This window comes from Psittacula echo (genome assembly GCF_963264785.1).
Source record: "Psittacula echo genome assembly, chromosome: 1".
Classification (NCBI taxonomy): Eukaryota; Metazoa; Chordata; class Aves; order Psittaciformes; family Psittacidae; genus Psittacula; species Psittacula echo.
In genome coordinates, this window is record NC_137735.1 from 149,378,439 (window position 1) to 149,398,311 (window position 19,873).

General features: G+C 44.4%; 1 protein-coding gene across 1 annotated transcript in view; it reads left to right on the top strand.

Annotated features, from left to right (window-relative positions):
* Positions 1–14,528: 14,528 nt before the first annotated feature.
* RASSF3 (Ras association domain family member 3) overlaps positions 14,529–19,873 on the top strand; it is a gene marked incomplete at its 5' end in the record, with an annotated part of 94,239 nt that continues 88,894 nt past the window's right edge. Inside the window, one exon of the mRNA XM_080636725.1 lies at positions 14,529–14,652. Within this exon, the coding sequence (XP_080492851.1) occupies positions 14,529–14,652 (124 nt within the window). The remainder of the gene's footprint in view (positions 14,653–19,873) is intronic.

Consider the following 19,873-nt stretch of genomic DNA (forward strand, 5'->3'; position numbering starts at 1 on the left):
AGATTTAACTTTCTTGGGGTTTTTTCCCCATTTTTATTCCTCGGAACCTTCTGTGTAAATGTGCAGACGAATTGTTCGTAAACCTTGTTTATACAATTGTTCATGTATCGCTACATCCTGAAAACACGTTATAGCCGGGCTACAGCCCACTTTATATCACTTAAACTTCTGTGCACGGCTGCATTAAAGTAGGCGATGTTTTCGTGCCTGAGCGGTACCGGTAAGCTCACCGAGCGTTCTGCAGAGCTGTAGGTTTGCTAGATCCGGGCTTTCCCCCTCTCACCGCGCTGTCACCTCCTTCCAGATGGGGCTGGGCTCGCAGGAGCGGTGCGGGGCCGGCGGCCGGGGCCCGCCCCCGCCTCTCCTTCCCTTCCCTCCGGCCGTCGCTGCGTGCCCGGCGGCACCGGCAGAACTCCCGGCTCCCAATTACAAGAGGCAGAGTTACGGAAACCCTTCCCGTGGAGACTTCAGCTCGGGAAACAAAAACCCGAAGTCACCCCACGCCGTGTGTTATTGAGTCTTAACTGTTTTATCTGCGGTAGTAAAACGTACCTCCTGGAAACGCGTCACATCTGCTTGCAATGCCCATTCTTAGTGCGTGCCTTGGAAAGGGCCGGTACCAGCGCAGGTTACAGCCGCTACAAACCACGGCGGCGGCGAGCCAAGGGAACGGGCCGGCGCACCGGGAGTGACCCAGAGCCCCGGGCTGCGCTTGTTCTTCCCGAGACGTCTCAAGGAGAGGGGACTCGGCAGCGGCGCAGCGGCGCTGACCCGAACCGAGCCGAGCGTGTGTGTGTGTGTATGTGTGTGTGTGTGTGTGTGTTTTCCCACCCCGCCGCTCCGCTCCCCCGGCCCGCGGGTGCTGTGTGCGTGAGGCGCCAGCCGCCGCGGCTCCGCGGGTACAGGCGGGCAGTGGCTGGCGCGCCCCGCTCCGCATGGCGGCCACCCCGGGCGAGCGGCGACGCAAGCGGCCAACGGCCATGTTCCTGCAGCCCGATGCGCCCGACGGTGTCCCGGGTCCCGCGTACGGCGGCCGCCGCCGCCGCCCGGCCCCGCCGCGGCCCGGCCACGTCCGCACCATCTTCGAGGCGCCGCCGCCGGAGCCGCCGCACCGCTTCGGTCCGGCAGCGGCGGGAGCGTGGTGCGACCTCTGCTGCCGCCTCGTCCTCTGGCAGGGCCTGCGCTGCGCCGGTGAGCGGGAAACGGGCGTCGCGGGCGGGGAGCGGCGGGCTCGGGGGCGCTGCGCGGTCCTGGGCGGCAACAGAGCGGGAGGCGGGCGGCCGGGTCGCGGGTCGCGGCTCCCGCTCCGAGCCACTGGCGCTGCCAACGTGCTCCTCACCCGGCCCCTCCGGGTCTCCCGACTGGCGGCGTCGGGTGTGAGGGCGGCGGCAGGCGCTGCAGGCCGGGCCCTCCGTGCTGTGCGGCCGGGCGATAGGGAAGAGCGGGGTGAGCGCATGGCGCGGGGCGATGGCGTGGGTTGGGGTGACGGTGCAGTGGGTGCAGTGTGAGCCGGGTATAAGTGCTCCATGTCCGCCCAGTGGGAGGGCAACGCCTACTGAAGGTTGCTGCTGCTCCAGACGGTTCTCGTGGGCTCCCAGTGCCTGGCAGAAACCATGTGGTCTTCTGGTCCTTGAAGGAGGAGGGAAAGAATCATAGAATGAGTTGGAAGGGACCTTCAAAGGTCATCTAGTCCAACCCCCCTGCAGTCAGCAGGGACACCTTCAACTAGATCAGGTTGCTCAGAACCACATCCAGCCTGGCCTTGGATGTCTCCGGGGATGGTGCATCCACCACCTCCCTGGGCAACCTGTGCCAGCATTTTACCACCCTCATTGTAAAGAATTTCTTCTTCACATCCAGCCTGAATCTCCACTCTTTTATTTTAAAACCATTACCCTCTGCCCTGTCACAACAGGGCCTGATAAAAAGTCTCTCCCCTTCTTTCTTATAGGTCCCTTTAAGAACTGGAAGACCGCAATAAGGTCTCACCAGAGCCTTCTCCAGGTTGAACAACCCCAACTCTCTCAGCCTTTCCTCATAGGAGAGGTGCTTCATCCATCTGATCACTTTTGTAGCCCTCCCATCTTTGTGGGAGGTTGTGTCTTGTTGTGCCACACATCCCCCATGCTCTCCACATACATGTGCTTACGCTGTCTGGGCTCTGATTCACAGTCAGCAAAGGTGCATTTTCCTTTCCCTGTGTAGAAAACAGCTTTTCTGCTTTCCAGCCCTTCCATCGCCGCAGCTGTCCTCTAAACCAGTGATTTCATTCCCCTGTCGTTTATGGTAGGGGAACACACATACTAGTGCTGGTGACAAGTCCTCTTTTGCCCTCCCTGGGTCTGAAAAGCCTTTGGCCACACTGCTGGGTTTCATGCTTGTTTCTCTGGGTGTTCCTCGCCCGGGACTGCCATGCTCCTGCACTTTTTAGGACAACCTAGTGCTGTCTCCAGTGCAGTGACATGTTGTGTGCTTTGGTTTCCGTTCACATCACTGCGCCTTTGTTTAACAGGTGACATTTGAAACCCAAGCTGGGACACAAAGGTCAGTCTTGTCCTATTGTTTTGTTCTGGTTTAAGAAGAAGCAATAACCTCACACTGTCTTCTGCTGAGATACAGAATTTCTGTTATGCCATAATGTTCTCGCAGTTACAGTCACTTCCAGTAGCTCTATTTTTGTGGTTAGTCTTGGAATGGAAATACTTTGGCTGTGAAAATAAAGTATTTTCTATTTATCGTTTAAGTCAGTGCACTGTTTGTTCTGACAGGTTGTACAGTGCTCTGATGTGAAAATAGACCTTAAACCCAGTATTTTTTCTTCTATGATCAAATGCTCCATGGCAAGAACTTCAAGTGTCATGTTGGATTATATATCTCCCAGCAATGTTTTCTCAGGATCATTACAGCTTACAATGTTTTTCCTTCTCCTCCGTGACAAGCTCCATTTTTATGAGGCGTACTTCTTCAAGCCGCTCTCTTGAATTGCTGTTTAAGTACCAGAGGAAGCATTCAACATTTATGACCTAGCATGAATATAATATTTAAAAGCTGTAAAGTGCTACGGAGGTGAAAGAAAACAGTAGCCAAAGGATTGCTGCAGGAGCCGCTGTCCTTTCCCAGTTTACAGGCACACAGTGGGCCAGACTGAGGAAGAGATTTGGCTGAAGGCAAAGAAAGCAGAGGCTGTGTCAGGAGCTCTAAAGCAGGAAGGGACGTGTGGCCAGCTGCCCTTGCAGCTCAGAGCTGCTGAATCCATTCTGTGGCCAGACATCGGCCTGCACCCAGGCACGGGTTTTTCTGTGAGTAAGCAAATACAGAGGGAAAAAGGATGTCCCCCACATTGAAAAGCCAGCAGATGCAGCTGCGCTCAGCGTCTGAATTGTGTCTAAACTGGCCTTGAAAGCTGCAACAGATACATCCAGGACTATGGGTGAATTTGTGGCCACCGTAGTCACCTCCCTGGAAATGCCGTGGTACTCTTTGGGTATCCCAAGATCACAACTGAGGTTAAAATCGCAAGTACCGGTCAAAGATTTTAATCTGCCTGGCAAGGTGGGATAGTGCCGAAAGGTTCCCAAGTAACTCTGGGTTTTCCAGGGGCCGCAAGTGGTACGGGTGTTCACTTTATGTCATCTAAACAGCTAAACACAACAGCATCTTCCAGGTACGAGGAGCTACGTACCCAGTTGTCATGGTTCTGAGTCACAAAGACATAGATATTATACTGATTTCAGTTACACTGTTTGAGCGTTGGTTGAAGTCAGAAGATTGTTGCCCTAGACAAAATCAGTCAGAGGTGCTGAATTTGGTGATAAGAATTAAAAGGCATGAGGAATTCCCTCTGGGAAGAAAGTCAAAGGACACATCAAAAGGGTAGTTTCTAAGTATTGGCATGCAGACCTTTTCTAAGAGAAAAGACCTGTGACGGACGTCCTTGTGGGAGTGGAGGTTTCCTTTGGGTGTTTCTGTCCTGCCATCCACACAGGGACGGGGAAGATACCTGAGCTGAACTTCACTGGAGGCTACATTTTCCTGTTGGCATTTCATAGTGGGACTGGGGTCATCTCTGGGTTTTTGTATGCTCCTTGGAACACATCATAAAGTGCGGTGGGATCCCCGGAGTGAATAAGGAACTGCTGAGGAAAAGGTCTTTCTGCCTTTGTGAGATTTTTGTTCATAATTCACAAGTTTGTTTTCGGGCTTCTGCTAAAAATTGGAAAAAGACTTTCATGTAACTCAGGGAGTAAGGATTAGAATAAGAAAACCTAAGGAAGGCAGATGATCATCTGTTTCAGTGCAGTGCAGAGGTGCACCGTATTCAAGCAGCTTGTTTCTCTGAAAAATGAATAAGGCAGCACTGATATTTCTGGACCTCAGCCCAGGAAGAAAGCCAAGTGTAATGAAATACCTCTGAAAAGGATGCTTTGTAGTATCTGAGCTCTTGCTGTTGTTTTGGATTCCTTTTCAAAAGTGGCTTAATTGGTCTAGCAGTCCAGACTTGCTTTGCTATTCACCTTTTCACCTCTATTATTTGGGGTAAAAACATGGTGATACAGCGCAGATGCAGAATGCCATTGCCTGGCCTCAATTCTCTGCACAAAGTCATTTGAAACAGAAGCCATGGGGATTCTTCCAGTTCATTCCAGTGAAGTGACATACAGTAAAGAGTGGATTTTCTTTTCTAGCATTCAATTTTTCTTTCAATCTCAGAGCACTTTGGAGGGAAAATTCTCAGTTTCTTGTATCATGAAAACCAGGTTGTTCCTTTCTAGTATTTAATAATGGGACATGGTTGGGAATTCATGGATGCTTCTGTTAAAAGCATGACATTCATGGACTGATACTTACTACTCTTACCAACTGTACGTTGCACGTACCACACCACATATATTGGGTTTGTGTGGCAAGGTTGATGGGGCTGCAGGAGTTAGACCACCAGTACGCTGCAGTACTGCAAGGACCTTGCTAAGCAAACAGACTCACAAGTATTTGTTAAGTTGCCTGTAAAAAGTTGCCTGCTACCAAGGAAAAAAGGAAAAAAAGGAAAAAACCAGAATATTTTTGTCATATTTCTGGTGGTTGGATTTCTTTATAAAGGTGCAATTGATGAGCATTGAATCAATAGATATGTTTTAAATACTAGTTGGAAGTGATCATAGAATTATAGAACCGTAGAATGGTTTGGGTTGGAAGGGACCTTAAAGCTCATCCAGTTCCAACCCCTGCCATGGGCAGGGACACCTTCCACTAGAGCAGGTTGCTCCAAGCCCCTGTGTCCAACCTGGCCTTGAACAGTGCCAGGGATGGGGCAGCCACAGCTTCTCTGGGCACCCTGGGCCAGCGCCTCAGCACCCTCACAGTAAGCATTTTTTTCCTTATATCTAATCTAAACCTCTGTCAGTTTAAAGCCATTGTCCCTCAGCCTGTTTCCTCCTTTGCCTACAGTGTTACTTGCTATACCTGTGGCATTCTGCCTGTAACATTATGTGCGTGTAGTGTGATCTGTGGACAGGCAGCTCTACCTGTCCCAGTGTAGAAGCCTCTCCAGTTGCAAGGTGCTCTGCAGAGGTGTAGAAGCCCATGGGTGCAGATAACTCTGCTCTTCCTCTCACACCTACCAGGCATTCATTTCAGCTTTGTTCATTGAAAATCATCTCTGTATCTTTCCTACACATTTTTCGGATTTTGCTTTTTGAGTGACATTCCCTCGTGAAGAACATAGCACAGTTTCAGGGTCTGTCAGGGCCGCCTGCCTTTTTTCTCTGCTGAAATGGGTATTTTGGTGGGACAAAAAAAAACCCCACCCAGTCCCTTATCCTCTTAGAACAAATTAGAGTGTATTATCTAAATGCTTCCTGTCAAGAATGGTAAAGAAATAGATTCCCCCTTACAGAAATGGAGGTAAAAGGTGGAGGGAAGGAGTAAATGCAGAGATTAGTGATTTGCTTTTCTTTCAGAAGGATGTTCTTTTGACATCAGTTTCGTGTACTGTACTTTTTCATGTTTTTAAAGAAGAGGATAAACTTTGTCTGTTACCTGTGCAGTAGGAGTACATTCACATTTAATCACGTCAAGGGGAGGTTAAGTTGCTAAAGCTACTTCTAGAGTTACAACTGAATTACCAAAGGTGTTCAGGGACAAAGGAGCCCCTGAAAGGTTTATCTAAAGAGTGAGAACTGGGGGGCAGATTAGAAGCAGTGGCAGTTCCCATTCTTTCTCCAGGAAGTTGTTTAATGGTGCGCAGTTCCCAACATTTTCTTCATTTTATTTCAAATCCAAAACTACCAAATTTCAGAATCCATAGGGGCTGGAGCAGCAGGAGGAGACAGGGTTTGGGTTGTGCCAAGTGGAGCACAGCTTGGAGAAAGACCTGTTTTCTTCCCTGTTGGGTTTGAAGGAGTATGGGTCACCTTTTGCCCCAGCGGGTTAGTTGCTGGAGCTCGCAGGGCTGGTGGAGCTGGAGGATGCTGTGCCCAGTGCAGGGAGGAAGGAAGAGGTGTGGAAATGGAGAGCAAGAAGCAGCTTTGATAGGGGTTGCTCTCCGAGAGTAATGCTTGCTGCCTTCTCTCCATCTCCTGGGGCATGTCTGTGGTCTTTGCAGCCACAGTAGGGCTCCCACTGCTGCAAAGCTGAACCCTGCTCCCCCGAGTTTGCAGAGAACAGTAACTCCTCACAGAGTTCCTTGGTTTCCATAAGCCATACACTCTCGTATGCAGAGGCTCTCACCCGTTCTCCGAGCATCTCTTTCTTTGTTCTTGTGTTCACCATCTCATCAACAGTTGATTAATTGTGGTGTGCTTCAGCGTCTGGCTCTCTCAGGTACAACCCTGGGAGGCTGCAGACAATAGCAGTCATTACTCAGATTGCATAGCAGTGAAGAGAAAAATATTTTAAAATCACCCCATAACATTCCAATGCCAACGCTGACAGGATCTAAAAATGCTGCATGGCTTTCCTGCTTGTCCCCCTGACATGCTTTGGAGATGCTCTGTAGGAAGCTCCTGCAGAAGCATTTGTGATGGGGCAGGAGCCCTCTCTGCTGCCCAGTGTTTCATTTCACATGCAGGATGGAAAGAGGCCAGATGCCATAAGGCTTGGTTTCAGACAAAGGGGTATTTGAGAGCTGATAGGGAAGCAGAAATGAGTCTGCTAATGAAAAGGTGATAAAACAGGTGTTTCTGCAGGCAGTGTTCATAACCTAGGATGTCTTCAAGACGTGTAATAAAACATCAAAGCAATGATCTGTTTACAAAAGCAAAGATATTAGTAATAAAAAATGTTGCTGTTACTCACCAGCATGACACCTGCTGATGGTCTGCCTGCCAAGAAAGTCTTGGGGAACCAAGGAGAAACTTGGCTTTGTTACGTGTGGGCTTTGGAGGGTTTGCTTGGTGCCTGTTTTATACAGTTCTGCCATGCTCAAAGTTCAACAGATGGTTAGCACTGCTTTGAGGCATTGTGGAAAGTATCGCTACCGGTGCCTTATAAATTACATTGCTTCCACATACTATTTATATATTGCTAGTGTCTGTACTTTTAACGCACTGGGGAAAAAGGTGAAGCTGAAGTTTTACTGGATAATGTATTTTTTTATGAATTGCTAACATGGTTCATTGCTGAAGGTTTTTTCAGGTTTTTGTTTTTGGGGGTTTTTTTGCATTTGCTGTAAGCGCTAAGAGTCGTTGGCCACACTAAGTGCTTAGTAGACAGTATGCTTGCATAGGAAGAAGCAGTCCCTGCTCTGAAGTGCTGTGAGTGAAACAGAGAGAAGAAAGCACCAGGAGGTGAAGCAACTTCTTCAAGGTCAACTGGGAGATCTCTGGCTAATCCAGCATTAGAGCTCAGCTCTTGCCCAGGGACCACAGTTATCTCTTCCTTCTGTTGCTTAGTAGTGTTGACCAGAAACCTCCAGCCTGGATTTCTTTATCTAGACAGTTAAAAGCAGGTCAGCACTGCACACAACAGAAACTAAATAGTGATGCTTTTTTTGGCCGTGAGGCTTTATGAGCTGCTAGACATGTCTGTTTTCTCCACACTGTACTGAGTACTGACAAATGCCTTTTTGATTTGCTCAGTAAAGGAAGAGCACTTCACATGGAGTAGCTTGGGTACAACAGTATGACAGGGAGTGTAGGAGCTTGGGAGGAAGTATGAAGAGCTACAATGAAAGTTCAGCTCTGCTGTATCTCTTTTGTGCATTTTTCATTTATACTTCAGTATAAATGTTCTAAATATATATATACACACATAGATACGTATATACATACAAATTAATATATGCAGTTCTAAATAGTCACCTTTTATCTAATAGCTGCCATGGCTGAAGTAAGAAACATACACTGTTCTAAGAGATAAAACCCCTTGCTAATCTCAAGTGCGAACAGTATGTAGGCATTCATGTTCCTTGCAGAGATCTAAAGAAAAGATGCTCAAAACTTTCTTGTACCCTGAAAAATTATCAGAATACTTTTGTTCTAAGACCAGATTAGATGGAATAAACTTACTGGTTCAGCTGTGTTTAACAAATAGCTTTGCTTTTCTGCTGTGATCAGATCTCCCTCAGTGGTAGTTCCATGCAAGCTCTCACTGAGAAGTCTACTAATTTTGGCACAAAGTGACCCGAAGCCCACAGGCAAGTTGGTCTGTCATCCACTGAGTTAAATCCTACATGTCAAACCGTGTTATGAGGAAACTCAGTATCTTCTCTTCAGTTTCAGCCTTGAGTTTTATTTTCCCTGTACTCTAAAGGGTAGCTGTGTATGTACAAAAGTGGTTTTCCTAAAGGCTGTTCATTCATTTTCCTGAGTTTACTGCTAATAGTGTAATATCTATTACAAAGCTAAAATTAATACAAAGGTGTGATTTTCACATTGCACAACTATTATCTGTATTTAGCTTTTGAAGTTATATTCAACTTTAATTTTTATGCACAAGCCTATATACAAACATACAGTAAGCCTGTAACCAAACTACACTAAAAATGACAATGTGTTTCATTGGAGCTGTTGCTCAGAAGAAACTTCCCTACTCCTTAAGGGGAGAAATTAATTTATTCCCCAACAGAGAGTCTGTAGCAGAAGTAAGCAATTCATCTCAGAGGACACTGGGACGTGATCAGCAGGCCGAATTTGTGTTACATATTTTATTTTGAATAAACAGCACTTAAGGCCTGAAGAAAATGAACCAAAAATCCCACTGTGTTTGGACAGTGCTTCTGTGTGAGCTCCGAAATGAGACCTGCAGTTGTTGGTTGTCTGCTCTGGGTTCAGCCATTCTGGGTTCTGTCTGTCCCTGACAGAGATGGCATACCAAAAAACCCTAGGGGTTTCCACTTAAGATGTGCTCAGTGTGCCGTAGAAGGGTCAGGACACTACTGCTTGTCCCTACTGCTGCTCGAAGTGAGTGCTGGGGAAGTACTGTCCCAGCCTCTGATCTGCTTTCTGCAGTAGCATCCTGTCTTCTCCAGAAACTTTGCAAGTCACAGTTCGTCTTGTAGGTTTTGCACTTTACTCCAGGATGGGACTAAATATGCCCAAGAGGCACTGGTCTTTCTCTGCTGACTGTGAAGGGAGCCATGACAACCCGCTCAGCTGCAGACATCTGCATTGAATTAGATGGAGCCAGCTACCTACTTGTACAGTGACACTTCCGTAGACCCATGAAAAGGGGTTGATGCTGCTCAAGCTCGTTTAATGCTCATTTGCTTCTCCATTTTGGATGAGTTTCATCCAAATTTCTTGCTGTTACTTAAAAAGTTATTCTAATCATAGGAATGTGTCTGGACTAGAAGCACTTTTTGCAGAAAGCAATGTTGGGAATTTCTAGTGATACAGATCTGGTTCAGTTTGATGTGCAGCAAGGTTTGGGTTGCATCATCTTTTTATGGTATTTTTGTCTCTTAGCATAGCTGTCATCCATTGCACATGGTGTAAGGCTTTCAACATTCTTCCTCTTCTCTTGTCAGTTTTCTTTACTTTCATATCACATTTATTACATATTGGTGTATAAATTATTGGGAGCCTCGATAACAGAGGATTGAACATGTGAAATACTTTTGATGTCACAGCTAAAAAGGTGTGTATACATTCTATTGTAACCTTATTTATTTGTCTGCAATAGATCATGAAATCTGATAACAAGTGTGTTTTACGTCAGATTGGTTACTGCAGTTCTTCAGTTTCCATCTTTCAAACGGAGGGAAGGTTTTGGAAGCTGCAGATCACCCATCACTGGTTAATTTTTAATCCCTTCTTTTTGTGTACGTGCAGCTGCTGAGAATCAAAGGTTTTTTTAGAAACCTCACAAATATAGCTACTTATTTGGATTAGGGAGGGATGAACAGCTGGGCTGCAAATCAGAAGTATTATGCTAGTTTTGCTGAACTAAGCTGAAATGCAGCAGTTTTTTATTTCTTTACTTTTAGTAGTTGTATTGCGCTCTTGTTAAGCTCCCTAGCAGCTGCATAGCTTTGTCACACATGATGTTACCAATTACGTTTTAGTTTGAATTCTGTGATGCTGTGTCTTGACAGTGTCATGCAAATGCAGTGATGCTGGAGCCCGACCCCTCTCTTGCTGCTTGGATACAATTTACTCTGACAAACAGCTGAACAGGGTTTAAGGAAGGTCACAGTTTTTGCTTATAATTTCTAGACAAATCTATTTCACACACTCGGTTCTGTCCAGTGCGTAGCTATGATGTTTCTCTGCATAAACCAGTTCTGTATTGTTAAAATCTTTCAGTTCATTTCAGATCTCTGTCAGGCAAAAAGTGAAGGAAGGCAGTCCATGGAGGTCTGGAAGTCTCTTCCTTGTTCTCTGGAAGCTCAAACTCCATCAATGTGGAAAATATCCTTGCGCAGACTGGCTTGTAAATACCTCCCCACACTGAACTCTGCCTGTTGGTGTGGTATATAGCATAGTGTCCCATACCCAAACCATGACAGGTTGGAAAGACACCACCTCATTTTCCAAGTACGTTATTGTCTAAGAAAGCAAAAACTCATTTTGAGTCCAGCTAATAGGGACATTTGCTAATGCAGGCAAGCAGATATTCCTCAATACATTTAGCTTTTCCTACACAGTTTCCACTGTGAATTGATGTGTGTGTATCTTTGTTCCTGAAACCAGACTGAATGGAGAAGTTCCAGTTAAATCAAAGCAAATGAAATCCTTTGCTCATCCCAGTCATCTGCTACCCAAGAGCTGTGAGGAGTGGAAATGCCAGTAACTCCTCAATGAAGAAAAATACTGCTCAGCCCCAGAGCAGAGAAAGTTCTGCATCTGCCCCCCATCGGGTACAACTGTCTGTGCTCCTCCTTACTGTTAGACTTCGCTTTTACGTTACCTCAGCACTGTAGCTCTAACAAATGCTCATCAGCAAAGAATTTACCTTAAAACTATGTAAACTCAGCGCATGCAAGAGAGCATTCGCAGTCAGACACCGCTGGTTGGTTGCAGTTCATTGTTTAAGAGTATTTTGTGTAAGAATGAGGGTTTTTTTGCGTGCTTTTGATTTTCTCAGCTCCAGTGGTGGGCACAGGAAGGCTGCAGTAAGGCAGCCCCTGGGCGATAGTGTAGCTCTGTGCAGAGCTAGTGGGCCTGGCTCTGTAGGTTGGGGTAGACATTGACGTGTCTAAACCGCTGGATGTTTCATGAGAACCCCTTTCCTTTCCAGCTGGTGTGCACAGGTATCCTTGTGGAAAGCGGGGTGCGGGGCAGATGCTGAGAGCAGTGTGGCGTGCCCGGCTCTCCTGCCAAGGTGGTGACTTGCCGCATGTCCTGGCCCATAAGTGGGGAGCACGTGGGGTGGGTACCATGTGCATGGAGTGTGCACGTGGTGTTTCTGCCCTTCACAGAGCCCTGCTGAGATCTGACCTCTGCACTGTTGCAGTGGGTCAGAGGCTGCCCACATAGCGGAACAGGGGGACAGCTGCTCACCTCCCTTTCCAGGCAGGTGGGACGGCAGCATGGACAGCAATCATTCCCTCCCCTCCTCCAGCACACTGCTTAGATGAGCAGAGTATGACCTGGGGGTTGAAATCTGCTGCAAGAAATACCCTTACATGGCTTTTTTTCTTAAAGGGAGGCAGGGAGCAAGAGTGTGACCCTGCTCACATTTCAGGTCCTTCTGTCCTCCTTGGAAAGCATCTCAGTGTACTGTCCCTTTGTCAGAGTAGATTGAAAGGTACACATGTAGCCCTGTCTAGTACCTTTTTAATACAGTGAATGCTTAACTTTAGTAATGCTTCAGTGTAATGTAAGCAGAGTTGTGTCATGAGGGGCTGTGTGAACTCTCCTTAGCCCAGCTGATGCAGCTGATGCAGGCTGACAGCAGCTCATTGCTGTGCAGAGCACAGTGGCTCGTATTCTACAGTTCACAGTTCAGGTTGAGAGGAACCCTCATCATCATCACAGACCCTTCATCTGTGAGCTGTGGGGGACAGGCTGTCGTCCATTAGCTCTACATTTTGGCTTAACTAGGGCCTAGAAATGTGAGGTGATGGAAAAGTCATGAAATTATTGCAAGGCTACCACTGCTGTTCAGTTCAGCTTGAATTCAGGTCCATGTTCTCATCTGTATTAGCTGGTTTGTTCATAGCGTAATTGTCAGATTCATCCAACTGACTTTTTTATTTATAGAATGAGTTCTGTTTGCCTTAAAGTGATATGGAACATTTCATGCTCTTGTCTATTTTGTGCTCCAGTAAGGCACCAAACGCCGTAAGGTGTAAACCTCCCCAGGTTTGTTATTCTCATCAGCAAATTACCCCTTTATATTGTTATATTCTGATGTGTTTTACTGAATATTCTTAAGCCTCATAAAACACCAGTATAACAAAAATGCTGTGTCAACGTTTTCTGTTACACGAAGAAAACACTTTTGTGCTGTTTATATCCTACTTACGATCATACATACCTATATGGATTCTTTACCAAGTTATAGCACTGTCTTAACAAATATTCACTCTGAAATTTTTTTTATACCACTTTGATTTTTGCTAAAACTTTGTAGTATGTATAAATCTCAGGAAAAAAAAGTCGTTGTTTGATTTGGCATTTGGCATTTGGCAGGTGCTCTTGAACATTCAAACCCGTGCTACTTCCTCAAAGACGCAAGTAAGCTGTTGGGCCTTTAACCCTGCTTCTTGCCTGTGCTGAATTGGGTGGCAGACCTCCTACTTCTGCTAAAACTGTCACTTTGCTACTAAATTCCCGCTGGTATGACAGGGTGGAGCTGGAACAAGAGACAAGTCTGGTGGCCTGAGTCCTGCCTTCTGCTCCTCCGTTGACACTGGCTGAAGAATTGTGACAGATAGAGTATAAATGGAAATGTGTATTTGTATACAGAGACATACTGACCAGAGGAAATGCAATCTATCTCACTGTGTCCTGAGAAGCAGCAGTATGCTAAAAATGTCAGGGTTATAAAATGGGGTTAAATATTTCACATGTTTTAGTGAAGAAAAATACATTGTGAATTCTAGAAGAGTTATTAACTGTGTGCTGTGAACATAGCTGGTGTAACAACGCCCTTACTTTCTGTAGTTTAAAAGTTGATATAAAAGGGTCTTTGTTTTGAAATGACATTCGTCTTGATTTTCAGCGTTTGCTACTGATCTAGCAGAAAAAAAAATCAAACATGAGAAGCTGAAAAGAAACTTGTGGCATAGTTGAGAAAATCATACTAAGCTTGGCAAATGGTTCAATAGAGTTGCTGTTCAGAAGTGTATGCTAGAGTTTGTGATAGGTGTTGCAGGGGACATATATTAATTCATGGCATCTCTGGATCTACAAATTAATATGTCTTGTGCTTGATTCATGCATAGTCTTAAGTACTGAGATGCTCTTAATTTCTTTGGATAGTGATATGTTGATAGATGCTCAATTCTTAAATAAACTGTGCCAGTGAATGACTTGACTTTTATGTTTGCCTTAAAATCCATGAAGAGTAAAGTTGCATTAACATCCTGTTTATCTAAGGAAATCTCTATAAAATGTACTGCTAAGAACCTTTGCATGAAGATACATTTAGCAGTACACTTAGCAGTACAATAGAAGGCTCATAAGCGCCTTTGAAAATACTTTGTATAGATAGAAATCTATTGACTTAGATCAAGGGCTTTTGAAAGGGAACTTGTCTGTATCAGTTTTGGGATTTGTTTCCATCCTAGAAGGGGTAGCTAGAGATGAACAAATGAGCCTCTCTCAACCTTTCAGTGGAAAACATGTCTTGTTTTAACATCATTGGAAACACAGTACCAGGTTAAGAGTCTGAAGCAGTGGTCTTTCTTTAGCCAGAGCATCTATTAATATAGCTGCTTCTTGTAATAAAGAGGGAGGTCTGGAGGGCTCTCAGTGGAGTGACGGAGAGGGAGGGGATTTAGGACTAACAGGTGGTCCCGAGACGCGCTGGCTGACGCTGAGCTCAGAGCGAGCACACTCTGTGTGGGTATTCATGGGCTTTCCTCCCTCTGTCTGGATACATGAGTCTGTTGTTCCTGGTGTAGCTGTGGAGCCCTTTCAGCTATGGCAGTAAGGAGTGACTTGAGCAAAACCATCAGGAGGATAGCACGGTTTTTTTACTGGTTTCCTAAATCATTGAGCAGTTCAAGGAGGAGGAGGACAGTAAAACTTCTCTGGAAGTCTGCTGGTAAGCCTGCTGCTATGTTTCTTAAGTTTCTTATGCTTTTCCTGCTAAAAAGAAATTCAAAGAGAAAGATAATTTATTCCCTTTCAGCTGGTTAATTTTCCAGGCCAGCATTGTTTGCATTTTTCCATTCTCTGAGGCTCATTAGGCAAAACGCTGAAAATACTCTGAAAATGCAATGGAAGGCTCCTTAGGCTTGTTCAGATGAAGAACTCTCTTGCAGCCATATAATTTATTCTTATTAATGTCAGTGATATTTGGTGTCTTGTTTCTGTAGACCTTGTTTCTCCCTTAGGTATGTATATAAGAAGCTCTAATATGGCTTGACTACCTGCCAGAAAATTATTTGGACTTGCCCTAGCCTGTTAGTTGATCTAGAAGGCTGTGTGAAGATCAGACTGACTGAAGACCTTAACTCGTTGTACCAGTGTTCACACAAAGCAATGAACAACTAGAGAGGGCTTGTGGTCAGCAGTGATGTGCTGTCCTTCACTTCCATCGTACCAGCGCAGATCACCAGTCAGTAAAAGGCATTGCTCCTAACGACAACTTAGTGCTCTGATCCTTGCCCAGTCCTGGCAGAGGAGTGTTCGCATCTCTCAGATTAACATTCTCATAAACACCCTTAAAGCCCAAAGACTGTTTTTTCCCTCTAGTGTGGTCTTTTAAAGCTGGGGCTCACGCATATTCTCAGGGGTTTGGAGGAACATGCAGTGCCATAGCTTAGGAGGCTGAGTTCTTTCTGTTCTTCTTAAAGGACTAGTTGTACAGGATCAGTTTTATTTTGATGAGGACTCTTTTGACCCAAATGGTGAACTTGTCAATTCTGTGAGTATTACAACATTAATACCAAATTTCTATTTGTATGGGATGGGATTTGGGTCAGTTCTGCAGTTGAGCAATTTAGTGTTATGCTTCAAATAACAGATTTGTGGCTCTGAGAAGGGAAGGACAAGTTGTATGTATCATCTGAAATCTGTCACAGAAACACTGCTGCTAAATGACATGTGACTTTTTCCCATGTGAAGGAGTCCACAGAATTCAAATATCCAGAGGGAAATCCCAGCTCACTGAAGTCTGTGGCAAAACTTTCCTTGACTAAACCTAAAGCTTCAATAAACCTCTGTTTGAATATTGGTAATCTCAAATCTTCCCAATACATCAAATCATCATGAGTTTTCATCTGATCATTCTGATCCTTTTTTCTTACTGTAATAGCATAAGAGTCTAAAAAACATCAATAAATGCTATTTAGAGCTTTAATTGCTAGCTGAGTTGCACATGAAAATGTTTATATGCCAGTTATCTCTTCCCTCAGTACCACAAATGAATATTTGCATCTATGACTTGTAACAGGAAACAACATCAACTTCAAGTGCTTTAAAATAATACTTTTTGTGGGTTTTTTCTCCCCATCTCCTTCTACATCTAGTGGTTTGAATAAGATTTGCCTTTCTGCCATCATTTTTAGATATGTATATATATATGCATCTCTTTTGAACTAAATAGTGTCAGAAGTGCCCTAAATGTTCTTTTTTGCCCATTCAATGAGACAGTTATGACAAAATTGTGTGTTTGGTGGAAATGTGACATTTTAGCAGAAGGTTACATCCAAGCAGAAAAAACATCTCAGTGTGAAAATTCAACTCAAACTTCTCATAACTTTACAGAAGCCAATCTCATCAACTACATCTGTAATAAACTGGAAGTTGAAGCCCTGATGCTCCTCTCACAGGTAGGGGACACAGCTCCTGTTTGCAGTGACGTCTTTACAAAGACAAGTAGCATGAAACCTTAGCTACACAGAGGGCTGTGAACATTCTGCCTTTTTCTTGAGTGGCCAGATTTTTCCTCAGGACCTTGAGGAACTACCAGATCACTCACGTGCTTCCTTAACTCTGAAACACCATGTTTTGGTAACGTGTTTTAACCAAATTGTCCTTCTCTTCTTCTGAGAGAGTTCTCCAACACATAAGCCTGGTTTGATCATTACTGACCATCGAGCTGCCTTGGTACACAAAGAGATTCACCCTTGCCCCCAGCGTACTGGAGTTTTCAACTTTATTTCTGCCTTTGTCTTTCTGCCAGGTTTTGCTCCAGTATTGGCACTAACAGAATTTTTTTGATTGGGTCAGCCAGGATAAGCCAGCAGAACGGTTCTGCATTGCTGTGCTTGTTCCACAGATGAATAACCTGGCTGATAATTAAAGCTTTCCATAATACTTGCTGGTAGTTTTTATCCCCTTAGGCTACAACAGGTAAATTAATGTTTGAACAATAACAAGAGAGAAACTTCCATGATCTGGATGTGTTAGGAAGAGCAGAGATTATATTATCTAATATGCTTTGTCATAGATTTTTGTGGTATCATACAACATGTGAACCAGGAGATGGGCACTGTGCCTCTGCATAGGACCCTCAGACTTGTTCCTTTCGTTGTGCTTCTGTCACCGTGTCTCAGGATGCTATGTCCTCTCTGCCTGGCCCAAAAACAAAATCTGCCCAAGCACAAAATTAGTTTTTAAGTATGACAATGAATTCAGTACTGTTGTAGGTCACTGCGTTCAGAAAGTGGCATTTGATGCAATTTTAGAAAGAGCTATGAAAGCATAATTAGGTTGCTGGTCACAAAAACCTTAGTTTTCCAGCCTGTCCTTGGATGACTACTTTGGGATTGTTGGCCACAGAATATTGCCTACAGATACCATGCTCCTTTCTTAGCTCTAAAAGAAGGAAGAAGAATTGAGGGTGCTCTTTGATAACTGCTTTTGACTAAATTACTTACTGAATGACTAGAAAAATATCTTAGACATGGTTCAGAATATACAAAATGTAGCTGATAATGTTTTAAGTGCATTTAGTTTCATCAAGGGTACATAACATCTTGTAAGAGGCTTAAATGGAGGGATGTAGTATTTTGGGCTCTGGAGCCTTCATTTCTCTCCAATATGTTTGGATTATTTCCTACAACATCCTCATAGAATTAATGTTGAGACATCGTATGACTAGAAGTTTTATCATGATGAAGTACATACGTACAGGGAGGGGTATTGAAACACAAAGATATTAGGATTAGAGGAAACACAAAGATTAGAGGGCCATGCTAAGACCATAGAAAGCAATGGTCAAAATAAAAAGGGACAAGTAGCTCCCATTTTCTCTGTCTTATAGCAGAGGAATAAGGTGAAGGGTGGCAAATGTAAAGCAGATAAAGGGAATATGTTTTTTTCATTTTTTTATTCAGTGTGTAATTAAATTGTAGAGCTCATTACCAGAGGATGCTGCTGAGGTCAGGAATGTAACAAGATTTAAAGAGGGTCTGGAAGAATACAATATTCAATATTATGACAATTGATGCTACAAGAGAAGCTTTGAGAGAGACATAAATCTTCTTGCTTCAGGGTTTAAGCTAATTTTTAACAATTAGGCATTAGTTTGAGATAATTTTGTGGCTCAGATCCCACAGCTGTTATTGTTTCTTGCAGTTCCTTCTGAAACAACTAACGCTCACCCCTGGCAGAGATGACCTTACAACCTGCACTGATTTAAACCTTTATGACATTTTTAATGCTTGTACAGGAGAAAAACAGATTTTAGACCTGTTCAGAAAACATCCCATAATATCCTGTGGAAAACACGGAAAGCACAGTACTTGCTGTCATTTTTTTCACTTGGACAAAACTGCCCCAGTGGCAGATTTTGTGTAGTCCTGTTTCTTGCCAAATCCGACTGGCTCACGCAGAGCTGTGTTCTCAGCTCTTGACTGGAGAGGGTTCTCCTCAGTTTGAACTACTGGCCTGCTAGGTACCTTGAAGGGTTTTTCAAGGGGCAGAAAGTGAGGATTTATTGACAAAATCTTAAACTAACTGTATTTCACACAGCCTGAAGGTGGTTTTTACCCTTTGCTGTCCGTTGGGTTTTTTGGTGACTTTTCTGCTCTAGTGTGCTACCACTTTAGTCCATCTCTAATATTGAAATAACGGAGTATTTTTATTGATTTTGAAGGATTTTTGGTCAGAATTGTCAAGCATCTGCTATAAAATCATGTTTACATAAGAGTATACATTATGCAAAATAAATGGAAACCTGTACAGAGTGTCCTGGGTTCAGCAGTAGCAGTCATTTTTCTCCTTTAGTAGCTGGTGCAGTGCTGTGTTTTTAACTTTCAGCCTGAGAACAGCGCTGATAACACCGATGTTTTTAGTTGTTGCTAAGTAATGTTTACTCTGACCAAGGACTTTGTGAGTCTCATGCTCTGCCAGGGAGGAGGGGAAACCAGAAGGAAGCAGAGACAGGACACCTGACCCAAACTAGCCGAAGAGGTACGCCATACCACAGCACATCATGCCCAGGAGGTAGAACTGTGGGCAGTTACCTGGAAGGGCTAGATCACTGCTCAGTTTGGGCTGGATATCGGTCGGCGGGTGGTGAGCAGTTGTATTCTCTTCCCTTGTTATTTCCCTTATCATTATTATTATTGGTGGTAGCAGTAGTGATTTGTGTTATACCTTAGTTACTAAACTGTTCTTATCTCAACTCGTGGGAGTTGCATTCTTTCGATTCTCCTTCTCATCCCTCCGGGAGCGGGAGGGAAGGAAGGGGAGGAGTGAGACAGTAGCTGCGTGGTTCTGATTTATGGCTGGGCTTAAACTACAACAACAGAGTTAAATTTGCTCCTAAAACAATCCACATACAAAGGTTTAACTGATCAGACAAAGAGAAAAGTCAGCCTTTGAACTCTCTCTCTCCAAAATATGTCCAGCTGACAAATCCATAACACATATGGGAAGGGCAATGTAATTTTAGCATGATAGGTCAATTTAGTATGGCTTAGTTTAAATAATTTTTAATTCATGTGTTATTTTCATATTTGGCCAGCTAACATATGATGGCTGTAAGCACCCATGTTCTTATATGACATGACCTCTTTAATTGGTTTAGTTTGGGTATGAGAGGAAGCATACCTAGCACTTGTGAGATGACATAGCTCAGAAATAAATAACAGAAAATGTCGCTTGTATTTCTATGTTCTTGTCAAAACCCAGTTGGTGAAAGTTACTGCCTCCCCTGCTACCTCAGGCCAGTGGCGTGTCAGACCTCTATAGTTGGGTCCATGTCTCTTGCATGGATACCTGCAGCTGTCCAGTGAGCACCTATAGGTCTCCTGTGGTTTTAGTAAAAAGAAGTTCACCTGGCCGTTCTCACAGTTCACTGAGGCCCCCGT